Below are 14,279 nucleotides of genomic sequence, written 5' to 3'. Positions count from 1 at the left end.
TGGAGGGGGTTGGGATGTGAATTTGCCTGGGGGATTATATTCCAGCCCAAACAACGGCTGCCAATGCCCGTGGCCGTGCAGCCCTGAGAAAGTGAGTTGGGCAGGCTGGAGTGTGGCCATCCTGGCTCTACCGAGCCCACACTGGTCTATGGGCGAGGTGGGGAAGGGGTATCGGATCCCTTGGGGTGCCAGCTTTGGGTACTGGGGCAACTGGGCTGGAGGATGCTGCCCCGGGACCTGCTGCATGAAGCAGGTAAGGGGGCTGCAGGGGTGTCCCCGGCCTCGGCGGTGAGGTTGGGGTGGCCACCACACCTCACCTGAGGCCAGGTCTCTGAGCACCCCTGGAGCTGGGGGCAGACCTCCCTTCAGCCTGGCACCAGGGCCAGCACCTTCCCACCTCCCATTTTAAGGCTGCCAGTGGATAAACCCCATGGCAGCACACACCAAGGGTTTGCTCCCCTCCCCATGTCAGAGCCCACCTACCTGCTCCAGGCATCAAGCTTTTAAGGTGAGCAAGGGCAGTCAAGTCCTTGAGCCGTCTCAGATGAGCTCATGTGGGGAAAAGCTGGAGCTGGGAAAAGCCGAACCTGGCCTGGCTCTTCTCCCACAGCAGGGGGCGACATCAGCAGACACCCACAGGCAGCTGAACTTTGCAAGCCTGGGTGCTGCATGAGCAGGCGGCTCTTCTGCACCCATCAGCTGGCATCATACTTGGTTTTGTTATTTAGCTCCAAATCATTAGAAGATCGCTGTTCATGCAAAGACTAGGTAAAGGTACTCTTTGATTACGATGACATACAAAGAGGACAGCATCTTCTTAATGAACAAAACCAACCCACTCCTGTTTATTAACAGTAACAGTGAAGAGACAAGAAATAGCAAATTAAGTAGCAGAATCAAAATGGTATGATTTTTATATGCGGAGAGGCAGTGGGGATGCTCAAAGCAGAGCCAGGGTGCTGGTTTCCAGCATCCCAGCACAGCAGGAAGCCCTCGGTGGATCCGAGCACAGGGAGGCCGTGCCTGTGTGTGCCACAGCCCCCGCTGTGGGATGGGCGTTCATGGGTCTCCCCAGCACCCAGCCACCACAGCAGTGGAACACTGGTACAAAAAGGGATGGAAAGCAGTTCCTCTTCTGCTGAACTGGTTCAATGACTGGAAAAACATCAGGTTCTGTGTCAATAGCCAAACCGTCTGGAAGCATTCAAAGTCCTTTTTGTGCAGAGAAGGTGGCGACACGGGAGGGATGTGGGAAAGCGGCTCCTGACCCAGCCTGTCCGTGGGGGAGCGAGGGCTGAGTGAGGGACAGAGCAGGTACAGCTGCAAGCCTTGGGCAGCACCCAGGAAAGGGGCTGCAGCCTAACTCACATCTTTAGTGGCTGTAGAGGTTTCCCAGCCTGATCCTTTCACCCCCCAGGTACCCAGCTTCATTCCAGCCACCACTCCAAAACTGCATCACACCAGACCAGGTTTACAGCCCATCTCTCTCCACAAAGGTTCAAATTGGGAGCAGAAAGACCTCATCTAGGCTGACCTGGCCTCTGGGAACACTTCTCCCAGGATAAAGAAGGGGCTGGGAAATCTGTAAGTCGCCCTTTAGCAAAACAACGCAGCCACAAATCAGGCTTGCAGGGTCACCATGTGAAGAGGTAGAAGTTTATTGGAATATAAACATTCAGATAATGTGTAAGATAGAAAAAACCCAACAACAACATATACAGACACTTGTTGGAAGGAGACGTTGAGGTATTTATCCACCGCCTAGGCTATCACATTTCTTTTTTTTTATTTATTTATTTTTTTTTTTTTTTTAAATAGGTAAGAAAACTAGTAGCAAGGCTGCTGCAGCTGTTTGGTGAAAACATCTTCTGATCTGAATCCATTTGGAGCACACACACACACACGCAGGCAGCGACCAAAAGGACTTGGTGTGACACATTCACATTCACTTTGGGAGCCGAGCAGGTGCGCAGCCTCCCCCTCACCTCTTCCCTCTTTTCCCAGCTCACAATCTTTGTGCCTTCCCAGCATAAACTGGGATCTGCTGGAAGAGGACAAGCAGGTTTGTTTTTTTTCTTTTTTTTCTTTTTTTTTTTTTCCCACCCCAGCTGGGCATCAAACCCAGCTGGCAAATTTCCCCCTGAAACAGGAGCATCAAGGCTGCACAGAAGCAAGCTGGGGGCTCTTTTTTTTCTTTTTTCTTTTTTTTTTTTGGCTGCTCACTGCAAAACCTTCGCTGGTCTGGAGTTGAAAGAATTAGCCACACTGCAAAGCGGAGCACTTCACGCAAGAAACAGTCCTACCCGCAGTATCAAAACCCCTGAGTACTATACAATCGAACACGGTCGAGTGAAATGAAGCGGAGCCGGGGAGAGGGGGGGGATCTGCCACCCTTGCCCTTGCTCAGCCTTCCCCGGCTCCCGGCTCCTCCGCCCCGTCTCTGCTGCTGGTTTCCATAACCCTGTCGCCAAAGCCTGGCAGCTCAGTAGGAGATCTGGAGTTCAGCGAAACACGCATTAAGCCAACTGCCAGTATCAAAGCCAGGCTTAGGGGAAGGGTTACTCTTCACAGTCTGAATGGCTGGTCCTTGCAATGTGTACTGAGCAAGGACCAGTTTATTGTTGCAGCTTATTTTTACTGAGGTATCTGTTACACATCCCAACTTGATTCTTTCCCTGAATTGGATACAAAACAATCTGTTAGTCCCTGTCTATTTCCAGTCTAGTTGTGTAAAGCTTATAAACATTAATACTCTAGTAGTGTCAAAGCTGTTTAGCAGTTCAGTGATTCGAGTGCCTTTCTGTGCAAGAAAACACAATGTTAGCATGTGATACATAAGCAAAACCACCCATTACTAACCTCTGCTCCCCAGGACCAGAGAAGAAAGCATAAGGAAAAGCAAAAAGTGCCCCAGTCCCACTTGTAGGAAACAGCCCCCAACCCCACCCCCAAATGGAAAAAAACCCCAAACAACCAAAAGAAAACAAAAAAGGGAAAAAAAAACCCAATCTGAACGAGCCCCAGAGTCTGGAAAATCCTCTTCAAGCCTGCGAGGATGAAATGCTGTGGAGGCCTGCGGGATCTGCCAAGCAAACGCCCTGCAGCCAAAGAGCAGCTCCGCTTCCCCGGCCCGGTGGGCGAGTGGTCACTGCTCCCGCTGGCAGCAGCTGGAGATGGGACCCCTGGGAGCAGCACCCGTCGTAAGACATGTGCATTCTCACCCACCTTCCTCCTCCTCTGCCCACCAAATCCTCACACTGCCGAGCAGCAGGATAACTCAAATCATCGTGCATAAACTAACCTATAGAGCATAGAGCCTCTTGCAACCAGGAGGTCCTGCCTGTGGCTTACATAAACCTCAGCTCCCAAGGACAGAGCAGTGGCCCAGCCAAGTAGTGCTGGGGGATTAAAAAAGGAGAACCTGACATTTGAGAGTTTAAAGGAAGGATTATTCATTTTGTTTTCTATGTATATTTTTAAGTCCAATCCTCCGGCTGCTGACAGGGCTTTTCCTGTAGTAGTATCTGGCCCGGTGACTTTTAAAGCCATGCTCTTTTCAGTAGTATAAAATAAGCAATTAACTATTCCAGCCATAACCAAGCCACTCTTCTAGGCTAAGCCTGGGCTCAGCAGTGCAGGCAGGCAGGCACAGCCTCTACCAAGCACAGCACCTCGAGCCTCCCATCCTGCAGAGAGCTAAACACTCCCACCAGCTCTGCTCACCTGGGGCAGCACACAAACGGTGACTCCTCTTACTGCCATGACACATGGCAACTCACCCAGCACACTCCAGGAAACAGATTTTTTGCAGGCCGAACCTCTGGAGTTACAACATGGTTTTCACTTAGATTGTAATATACCTACTAGCTCAGGTGGTTACTACACAGGCACCTACATACAGGTGAAAAACTAGAGCAGCTTCTTATTTTGGTGCCTCTCTCAAAGGCTGCTCAGCATGGCCTCATCTGATCACAGACACAATTAGCTGGGTCTGGGATAGCAAAGTCCCAGCACAGCTGAAGAGGGGGTTGGGTGCAGCACCATGAGACCAAGCTGTGCTTCCAGGGGCCAGAAACCACCTTCCTGCGAGAGGCTCGGCCAGTCAGTAGCATAAGCGGTGCCATCACTGCCCCGCTGCACTGAGCAGCCTGGCTAAAGTAAGAACAGATCCTGGAGCTCAGAAAAATAATAGGGACTTCAGAGACACCCTTGTGTCCAACACAAAGGACAGATCTTTTAAGTAAGCAGTCACTCTTGCTCTCTGTTCCTACCTCTACCTGTGTCATGCACATGTCCTGAGACAATGCTGTTCAGCTTGTCTTCTGCTGGCCTAAAGGATGGGGAAGCCACTGCTCCTTTGCTCAGCCTTTTTTTTTTCCTGTCTTTGGTGATACAATTAAAAATAAAAAACAAACAACACAATGTCAGCAAAACCACATATAAAAAAACAAGCAATAAGATATGCCAATACTTCCTGAAGAGGTTAAAAAAAACAACCCAAACAAACAAAAAACCCAACAACAAGTACATATCTGAGGTATTTCAACTGCTCAAAAAAACCTGACTTGGGCCTGGAGGATGGGAAGGACGTCACCAGGGCAGGATGGATGGTGCTTGGACCTGATCTCCAAGCTGGGGAAAGCATATGTGGGAAAGGCCAGAAGAGAGGGGACAGGATGAGGCCACCTGAGCAGGAGCTGAGTCCATGGGGTCACTAAGTCAGCTTGGCTGGCTCCAGACACAGGAGAGCCAGGGCCAGCCTTCACTTGCTTTCAGCTGGAGGCTTGAGGGGAAAGGGCAAGGAAAGGCTTGTTTTCCTTTTCTCTGCTTCCACGTAGAACAGAAGGTCTTACTCAACTGAGATCCACTTTCTTCTCACTCACGTACAATCTGAAGGGGACTGGGCTTCTGCAGGCTGGTTTCAGAGACCAGCGAAAAGACGCACGTGTAACATTAACCGCAATACCTGCACACCCCCATGGCCCCACTTAACGGAGTTAAGATTTCAAATCTCATCTTCTATTTTCTCAGCACACGGATGCGGAGAGCTTCCAGCAGCTACTGAATGACACCTTACGAGAAGGAAGTTGCTCCAGGAAGCTGAGCTCAACCTAAATGAGAGCCCTTTCGTGTCAAGGGGGCAGAGGAGCAAAGAAACACCAAGCCACAGTAAATTCAGGCTGCCAGGGTAAATGTCAGTGGGATGAGTTCCTCAAGGACAAGGTTGAGGGGATTTAAAACTTGGCTGAAAGCCTGAAGGCGGCAACAGTAGGGGAGAGGCCAGGACCAGCCAGGAGAACGAAGCAGCTGATTGAGAGGTTTTTAATGTGTCTATGGGTCAAACACAGCAGTGAGAAAGTCCTTCCCCCCGCTCACCAAGACCTCAGAAAGGGGAAAGGATGCTCACGAGCCAAGAGCATGTGTTCTAGGGGAGGACATACAAACACCGGACCACAACAGAGCCTGAAGGGAAGCGAGGAAGCTCGCCTGCTCTGCAGCCACATGGCCTTCTGCAGCACAAGCCACGGGAGGACAGGGGCAAGCCACCCCGCTGGCTCTTAGGATTGTCAATACACTGAGCTGTTTTGTGGGAAGAGTCCTTGTGGCTACTGGTTCGAGGAGAACCAAGTTTCCCTCCCCCGGCTCCAGCTCTTTCCACCTGCCTTGGTGACGTCTCAGCCATCTCTCCACCCGCAGCTCCTAGAGATGATCCCTGATTGAAAAACGCCAGGCATGCCCCCCACCTCCATATCCCACCCCCCAACAGGAACACAGCAAACCCTGGGAGGAGGAGGAAGAAAACAAAAAGCAAAAGGGAGGAAGAAAGGGGAGAACAAAGAAAAAGGCTGGACAAACAGACGACGAAGAAAAACTCGCTGGCATGGAAAGGTTTCAGCATCATCATCATCTTGCCGTTGGCCAACCACAAAAGCAGGTTCCTTGAGATGAGGTAATCTGTGCGACTCCTTCCTGGCTCGCTCCCTGCCAAGAGCAGAGAGGAAGAGCTGCCGGAGGCCAGTGTGAGAGACAGCAGGCTCGACCGACCATCAGAGAGACCAGCTGGTGGAGGGCTCTGCGCTGGGGGTTCCCCGGGATGAGGTAGGGCTGGGAGAGCAGTGGGAGCTGCTGCTGCTGCTGCAGGAACTCTGGGTGCTGGAGCCTGCAATGAGATGGACAACTGGCTTCTGGGCGAAGAGCACTCCTGCAAGGCAGAGAGAGGGAACGAAAAGGGTTACTGGGACCACAGGGTGGCAAGGCTGAGAAGGAGAGGGGTACAGAGCAAATGGCAGGCTGTCCAACCCTAGAGATGTCATCCTAACAGAAAGGGGCTCAGTGCAAGACTTGGAGGTAGATCAGAGGGTCAGTGGCGATGAGGGTGTAGGAAGGGATCCCTGGGACTTGTTCTGTCAGGGATGTTGTGCTTACAGAAGATAAAGACCCCAACCTTGGGAGGAGAGAAGTAACTGCCACCACACTGCAGTGCCAAGGCCAGGGCCTCCCACTTGGGCTCTGCCCAAGGGTTCATGTGTGTGTGACCTGCAGAAGTGAAATGGCTTGAGCAGAGTACAGGGGACAATTGGTGCTTCCCAGAGGATTGTGAGGAAAAGCCAAGTAAAGCCACTCCTCAGTAGGAGAAGAGGGATAACACTTCCTACTGACACTTCTATAGAAATCTCTTCCCTTAGATTTTAAAAATACAGCCACCACCACCAAAAGGAAAGGGCATTCATCTTGACTATCCAAAAAAAAAAAAAAAAAAGAACAGAAATCTAAGCCACAATTCTAAGCCTAAGCCAGACAGGTTGCACATGTTGTGCTTTGGCAAAGACTATCCCCCAGAAGCACACCACCCTCTTCACGTCCTGCTCTGCACCACCAGCCTGGCTCTGTACCCATCCCCAGGAGCAGTTCTTTCTCACCAGCGTAAATTGTGCCGTTAATCTCCACCGACATGTTAATACTCCCAATGCCGTTAGGTGACAAATTCAGTGCTGCTGCTGCCGCCGAGTCTGGTTTATCTTCTTTCAAGAAAGAAGAGATGCAGAGTTAGAGAGGAACTATCCTGTTCCTTGCACTATCCAGAGGTGATCAAAGGTGTACACAGCCTTCCTCCTGCCTCCTCTGGGGAGGAAATCCCCACAGTGTCCCCTTCCAGTCCTACTAAAAATCTACAAAGGTGTTCAAGTGCTTCAGTGTAAACTGAGGGTAGGCTGGGAACCCACCGGCATTTGCAAATCCCTCTGACACACACTGGAGGGCTAAATTAACATCCTCTCCGAAGAAAAGCTGCCAGCATGCGCGATAAGACCATATTTGAATGGGCTGGATTGTGGTTGTGCCTGCAGCAGCCTGGGAGCGCATGCACAGTCCCCTACCCCTTCGCTGAGGGTGGCAGGTTTTTGGGGAGCTGGTGTGACTCCCCGTGCAGAGGCCTGACTGCAGCAGCTCCAGTGGCCGCTGGAGGGAGGGGACTACCCACAGCACCAGGGACTCAAACACAGCAACACTATGCTCAGCGGCCCTACAGTGCCTGTGAAACCCATGGGGTTTTTCCCTGTGTCCTCAGCCTGGAGAGTCCTTTCTAAGTCGTAATGGGCAGCTCTGGAAGAATCAATGCAGAGCAGGGGTTCAATTTGCACCGATGTTTAAGGGGAGCTGAACATCAAACTGGGCACCACCCTAAGCACCCTGTAGGGGAGAACCTGGGCTGCAGGACCGCTGCTCCGCTTACGGTGTGCAGAGCCATATCGTGGCCACCAGCCCACCCCATGTTGGTTTTGGGGCACTGGGCTATTAAAACAGAGATCACGCAGCCAGTCTGCTCAGGCTCTGACATTGCATGCAAAATGTATCTTTGTAGCTCCGTTCAAGTCTGCTGGGACAGCAAGCCCGCTGTCCCTGCAAAGCACGCTAAGGACGTTGGGAACATTTTACCTAAACATTGCTATCAAGCTACCATAAGCTCATGCGGTGCTTTTCAAAAGCGCCTCTCAGAACACTTTACAAAGCACAATGTTACTCTTATTTTGCAATTGGGAAAATTAGGGCACAAAAGACAGAACTGACTGACCCACAATCAGCTCACAAAGCTGGAAACAGCATCATTGAATCCTTAGGGCTCAGTCCTCAGCCTGTTACTATTTGTAGAGACCAGAACTGTTCCTACCATTTTGATTTAGGAAGTTCAGGGCAAAGAGAAAAAAAAAAATAAAGTGAGATGAAAGGGAATGAACATTACTCGATAAAATTTGTATTCCCTTTTGCTCACTACTATTGTTTCTGTTTTGTTTTTATGTAAATGCGAACTTCAGGTGGACATATAGCTGTCAGGAACTGTGATGTTAAGTCCCAATCCCATTTAACTCTGCAGCAAGCTGATACTACTTCAAAGAGGAACCTGCTTTGACCCTTTGCCATATATATTTCTGGCAAAGCATCTCAATTAAGTGTTTACCAGCACAGCTAGTGAAGGCCTCAAGAACAGCTCTTCCCTTTCTTCTAAGCTGTGCCAGACTTGCCTGGCCTTGTGCCTACATCCAAATGTACAATTAATAGGGGGTCTGAGACCTTTAATTTTAATGGATCAAAAGGTTTGGAGGAAGCAGCTGTTGGGACTGAAATTTTCTGAGGCTTTGCTGTCCAGGGAAGTGCAGCCCCGGGACAGGTAAGGGAGCCACAGCACTTAATCAGCTTTTGAAGCCACTGTATAACAGTATTGATTCTGACAATGTGACCTTTACAGGGTGACTCCCCTTTTACAAAGCATTTCAGGAGTGCATTTCCCAGGCCATGAATGCTGCTTATACATGACCTTCTAACCCAGCCTTGCCAGGAGTTTTCTGCCTGCAGGCTGTCTGTAGAGCAGCAGCAGATGTTGGCAGAAATCACCTGACTCGATAAAAGCCCTGGGATGTGTCAGGCCCCCTGCAGATACACAGGTCTTTGTGGTCTCCTCATCACACCTGACAAAGGATTCCTAAAAGCTGGACATCTCTCTTCCTGCAGACTGCTACACATAGGGAAAAAAAGCTGGTACTTTCATAATCAATTAAAAGGGTTCCTGTCCAGGAAAGGACAGAAAAATCATTCCCTGCTGCACAGTGCTGGCATGAGGCTCCGATGAAAGCAGGGTGGGGGGGAAGCTGAGCATCTGGCACATGATGGCCTTCCCCTCCAGAAGTCATCCTACTGACTGCAGAATGGCAGAGCTGCCTCTGGCCAGGCTACACCACGCTCTTGGACCTGAAGTGTACACCAGGTATTAACCGTGAGGGGGTCAGATATGTGGCCCAAAGCAATTTCAGCCAACCCACATGCTTCCCATGAAGGAAGGGGCATACTTAGAGCATGCAACAGGGCACTGCTGCAAGGGCAACTGAGCTCCCATCAACCGAAACTGGCAATTCTCCACACTGCACATTCTGTAGAGACAAAACAGCTTGAGTCCTGAAGCAATCCCACTGTGATCAACATAGGTCATACACTCAGAGTAAGGGTCAAGTGGGTTTTATCAGTTTAGATGTGGAGCTTTCTGAACATAGCCAGCATGCTTCTGAACCCAGGCTGGATTCAGATGATGCTGGATTATGCATCAACAAGCATACCCTAGACTAGGAGCAGTGCCCTCCCTGCTACAGCCTGCAAAGACCTTTGGTGTACCTAGAGACTTACCCTTGCCATTGATTTTGATCTTCATGGGGATCTGCCGTGCCATGCTGAACAGGTTGCGCTGAAGAGCCTGCTGGACAAGCCGCTGCTCCTCCTCCGTCATCCGCGAGACCTTCTTCTCTGGAGGCTCTCCTGACTCCAGTCTCTCCCTCAGCTGCTCCAGGGTGGCTGTTCTTGCTGCCACAGTTGCCTGCTGGCTAGCCAAGGTCACTGGCACAGCAATACGATTTGGCATAGACACAGTCAAGGGCACACCATCACCTAGAAAAGGAAGGAGTCACTTAGTCCCTCCCACAGCCCTTCCAAATGCAAGCACACAAAGGTTTAGACCACAGGCAGAATATTCTGCAAACCCAAGTCCCACTGCTCTCAACTCCAAAGTAGCCTGGGTGGACAAAATAGAAAATATCTGTGTTTCAGTGCCTGCATCTCCTAAGCCCACCACCCTCTTTGCTGCAAGTAAAAGTAGCTGACCTTTTCTGACCGCAGCTGCTGGAGACACCCGAGGATTGCTGGTCCCACTGCCTGGCGCGACACCGATGATGGGGAAGCGAATCTTTGGGGGAGAAAGGAGGGAAGGAGGCCCTGTGGTGGTGGGCGAGTAGCTGAACAAAGAGGAGCTGTAGCTGGGCCGCCTGCCTTCCCGCCTGTTGCCATCGATTGCAGCCTGAAGCTCAGCAGGAGAACTGAGGGATTTCTTCTCACATTCATAGGCATATAGGTACTTCATGTACCTGGGAGAGAGGTGAGCACAGGGAAACTCAAGTAGGGTTCTCAGTAGAATATGCAATTATAGGCTACAGCAACAAGCATTGCATTCAGGAAGACTTTCTGAGTTCCTCTACAGATCTGGAGTCTCTCAGCATATTAGTTTGGTAACTACTGAGCAGTCTGGGTGTGAAGCACAGCTCTCAAAAACTCTGAATTTACTCGATGTTTACAGGGAAGCACATAGTTACATACTACTACACACACAAGGGCAGAAAAATATCATCCAGAATTCCTTCACAATGGAGGTAACATCTGAAATGGTAAGAATTAAGATCTTGGACTGTAACACTTAATGCAAGGAAGGAAGTTTGAGGAATTACCCATGTCCAAGTCATTTGTATTGGCCAGCACCAAGCCTTCATGTTTTTGCTGAATTCTGGCACATACGTTTGCAGGAGACAGCCTGTTTGTACCAAAAGCTGTAGAAATGGGAAGGAGCTTCCCTCCTTGGGATCTGGGGCTCTAACAGCTTCCAAGAAAACCGAGTCTGCATAAAAGAGCTGGGTGTGGATTCCCAGAGACCAGTCTTCCATGCTCAAGTCACTAAAGCACAGCCTTGCCCTGTTGCTCAAATTTTACAATAGGTTTTACTTTTGCCATTCTTTTTCCTCCGCTTATTCTGCTTTTTCTTCCTTTTTTTTTTTTGCTTGCCTAATCAATATGAGGTACTGTAGGTCAGGAAAGCAATCCTCACAGGAAGTAGGCACTGAATGCAAGTTTCCACAACGTAGCAGTGATAACATTAAATGATCAAGTTAATACTCAATGCCTACAAATCAGGAGGCCTCCCTCCCTCCTCGCTGTGTCAAGTGCTCTCCAGAGACAGAGCAAGTCCCTCCTTGCCCCGAGGTGTTTAAGCTCTGAAGAGGCAAGGAAGGCAGAGGATGGAGGGAGGTGCAGAGCACAGAGAACTTGGCAATGTGATATTGTGCTGGGATTGTAGAGATTCAAGGGGAACAAGTTCAGGAAGAAAAACAAGAGAAGGAATAGAAAGGAAAAACTGCAAGCCTTGGTTGAGAGGGATGAATAAAGGAATTTATCAGCTCCTCCCTGGCCACAGAGTAGAACTTAGTCTTTCCATTTTTCCATCCCAGTGGCACTCCCCAGTCCCCACTCTGCGTTCACATCCATGCTGTTAGACCTTCTGAAGGACTTACTGAGTTCGAAGGGTGAACGCAGCACTGGTGATGGAGGTGGGCAGATTAAGGCCTTTGGTGATCTCTCGCCAGATCTTCTTGTTGATGATTTCCACCAGCCCTCCTTTCTCCGTCACCAGCTTATAGAGCATGTAGAGATCCAGGATCTGCTTTGCCATGATGGGGATCCTATTGATCGGAGTTCCTGCAGGGAAACAGCAGGGAATGGAGTCAGAAAGAAAATGAGGCCAAGAAAACTGGCAGGTTGGGGCTATCGATCTTCTTTCTAATAAGAAATTCAGGCAACTCTATTTGTAGCCTGACTTGAGACCTCTCAATGGGTGAGTAAATAAGCCAGAGAAGTGTAGCTACATGGCACGTCCTTTTCATGAAAAATCCTTTCCTGTAGGCAAAAGCAATTATCAGACAAATAATAACCTGCAGCTAAGAGCAACTTCTAAAATAGAAAGAGGGGAAGTAGGGACTATTCAATCCTAGGGGTGAGAGAGCAGCACAGAGGAATCATTTTTTATGAGCTCCCAGGGCAATCTCAGATAAAAATCTGTATTGCTTGTGCTCAGGAAGGGGCTGAGCAGCCAGGCAACTTGAGCTATGTTGGGATTCAGCTCCCTCACTCCCCAGGATTTGCTACCCTGTATTGCCTGGGAACAGCAACAGAAAAGGGTACATGACACTTGAGAGCATCACCCTTCCCCTGTACATTTACCTCTGTCCTCCCTCTCAAGCATGTGTATAACGTTTTGCTACAGCTTCTGCTCTGGCAAATCATTTTCACCCTCCCACTCCTTCTCCCCAAACACGCTCCCAAATGACATGCTGATAAGGCCACACGTGTACCTTGGTAGCAACTGCAACCCAGCTGCTGGAGCAGTAATGCTGTGAGAAAGCTACAGAAATTGTGTTGATGGTGGAGGTGAACAAACAAGCGGCGTAACGGAGCACTGGCGTGCCTGATGGCTGACACCGCAAAGCCAGGCATCCTCGTGGCTGCTCTGAGCAGCACTAGGCATCCAAGCACTTGCTGGAGCCCAGAACAAGGTCCTGCTCTATCCTTGCAAGGATAGAGGGGGCAGACAGGGAAACAGCTCTATCCCTCCTGTTCAGTTTTGTCATCTGGTGGGTTAACAGAGGTAAGAAAATCTGACTTTTAACCTGATAGTGCCCTTTTAGCAGCACCTTAAAGTGATAAAGCGTGCAGGGTTTGAAAAGGTCAAACTAATGAGATTTAGGCAAGGAGAGGAAGAGGGTGAAAAAGTGCTGATGTAGCAAACCTTTTATTTTGCGTAGGAAATACTGTCCTGGATCAAAGAGCCGTCCATCTGAGGTCAGTATCCTGCCTACCACAATGGTCAGCACCAGCCTTTACAGGAAAGCCTGCGAAGCGCTCTAATGGACAATTATGGAATACCCAACCCACAGGGGAGACTTCTGCCACTGCTCATCAGCTAGCGATTCGGTTAATGCCCCGAAGCAGAGCAGTTTATGGCCCTTATAAATGGAGTTTATTCTGTTTAGTGAAAAGGACCTCAGCTCTGCAGATGTCCTCATTATACATGTAAGTGTAATTTTTTCCCCCCTCTTTTCTTTTTGAAGTCTGTTATGCATTAGCTCATGGTTCCAATTCACACAGGTTAATGAGATGTTGGCTAGAAAAAGTAAACTTTTTAAAAGGGCTGCCTTCAATTTCACCAAGTTACTAACTCTTAAACAGTACGAAAACATAAAGAGCAACCTGATCAGGCTCAGTTTGTATGCTCTGTCATTTTATATCTATCATATCCTCTTTTCCTAGCCTTGTCTAAACAACCCCTTCCCTGTTCACAACAGAAAAGTCCACAAAGCAGTAATTTCACAAACTGCATCAGATCCTCTTCCTGCATTTCAGAGACAACAGTTCCCTCAGGGAGCAGAGATAGAGACATTTCCAAACTGTTTAAATGCCCTGTGGCTCCATCCATCCCAGCCGGTCCCCCCGAAGCCAGGAGCTGGTCCCTCCCAAAAGGTCAGCCTGTGTAAATGCAATCCTCAGTTTGCTTTGGGTTTTCCTCAGCCACCATTTTGTCTCGGTGTGTTATTGCAAAGATTAAGAGCACACTAACAGCGTCATTTCAGACACACAGAGGGCTGGGAGTGATCATGTTACCAGCCTTAAGTTATCATTCATCAGCTGAGCCACGGTAACCAGAGTCACACCCAGCCCACTCCAAGTGAAAAGCAGGGAAATACTTATCTCAGAGGTTTCTAGGAAGAGCCAGGGGTGGTTTTTTCCCACACCAAAATGCCCCTTCATTAAGAGTTTAGCAGTTCTGCCCCAGCAGCAAGGAAAGCTGGGGTTGTCCTAAGTGGCACTGCATTGCCAGCAAAGCCTTTGCTCCACTGGGGCAGGATCGAGACCCTCTCCCTCCACTCCTGCAGTGATGCTGCATTGCTCAAAGCCACCCACTTTTCCCCAATCCAATTTAGGGAATAGCATTAACTTGTCCAGAAGAGACTTTCATCCAGCTCTCTTTGGACAGTGACCAGATGGAGAGCGAAAGGAAACAATCATGAATAAGGCTCCTCAGGCAAACAAGCTGCTAATACAGAAGTATAAGGAAATATCTACTTTTATATTATACTTGTGTATATACACACTTATTCTGCATTTATCCTAAGCAGTTTTACTCTTCTGATTCTCCTATC

The 14,279-nt window shown here is 49.4% G+C and overlaps 2 protein-coding genes across 5 annotated transcripts in view; both read right to left on the bottom strand.

Moving 5' to 3' along the window:
- The window catches only part of LOC113483861 (synaptotagmin-8-like), a 4,511-nt gene extending 3,919 nt beyond the window's left edge, over window positions 1-592 (bottom strand). The window contains exon 1 of one of the 3 annotated variants that reach the window (XM_026855838.1): window positions 484-592. In XM_026855838.1, the coding sequence (XP_026711639.1) occupies window positions 484-496 (13 nt within the window). In that variant the 5' untranslated portion in view covers window positions 497-592. The remainder of the gene's footprint in view (window positions 1-483) is intronic. The other 2 variants (XM_026855835.1, XM_026855837.1) reach the window with 2 other exon arrangements.
- Window positions 593-1,640: 1,048 nt separating this feature from the next.
- Window positions 1,641-14,279, bottom strand: part of ARID3B (AT-rich interaction domain 3B) — a 37,512-nt gene continuing 24,873 nt past the window's right edge. Inside the window, exons 5-9 of one of the 2 annotated variants that reach the window (XM_026855809.1) lie at window positions 11,598-11,781; window positions 10,144-10,403; window positions 9,673-9,930; window positions 6,921-7,022; window positions 1,641-6,202 (exon numbers count right to left, since the gene is read on the bottom strand). In XM_026855809.1, coding sequence (XP_026711610.1) covers window positions 6,048-6,202; window positions 6,921-7,022; window positions 9,673-9,930; window positions 10,144-10,403; window positions 11,598-11,781 — 959 coding nt within the window. In that variant the 3' untranslated portion in view covers window positions 1,641-6,047. The remainder of the gene's footprint in view (window positions 6,203-6,920; window positions 7,023-9,672; window positions 9,931-10,143; window positions 10,404-11,597; window positions 11,782-14,279) is intronic. The other variant, XM_026855810.1, reaches the window with a different exon arrangement.

This window comes from Athene cunicularia (assembly GCF_003259725.1).
Source record: "Athene cunicularia isolate RWA chromosome 10 unlocalized genomic scaffold, athCun1 chr10_part1, whole genome shotgun sequence".
In the NCBI taxonomy this organism is placed as follows: Eukaryota; Metazoa; Chordata; class Aves; order Strigiformes; family Strigidae; genus Athene; species Athene cunicularia.
Note: the sequence above shows the minus strand (reverse complement) of the source record. Positions and strands in the feature narration are given on the sequence as shown.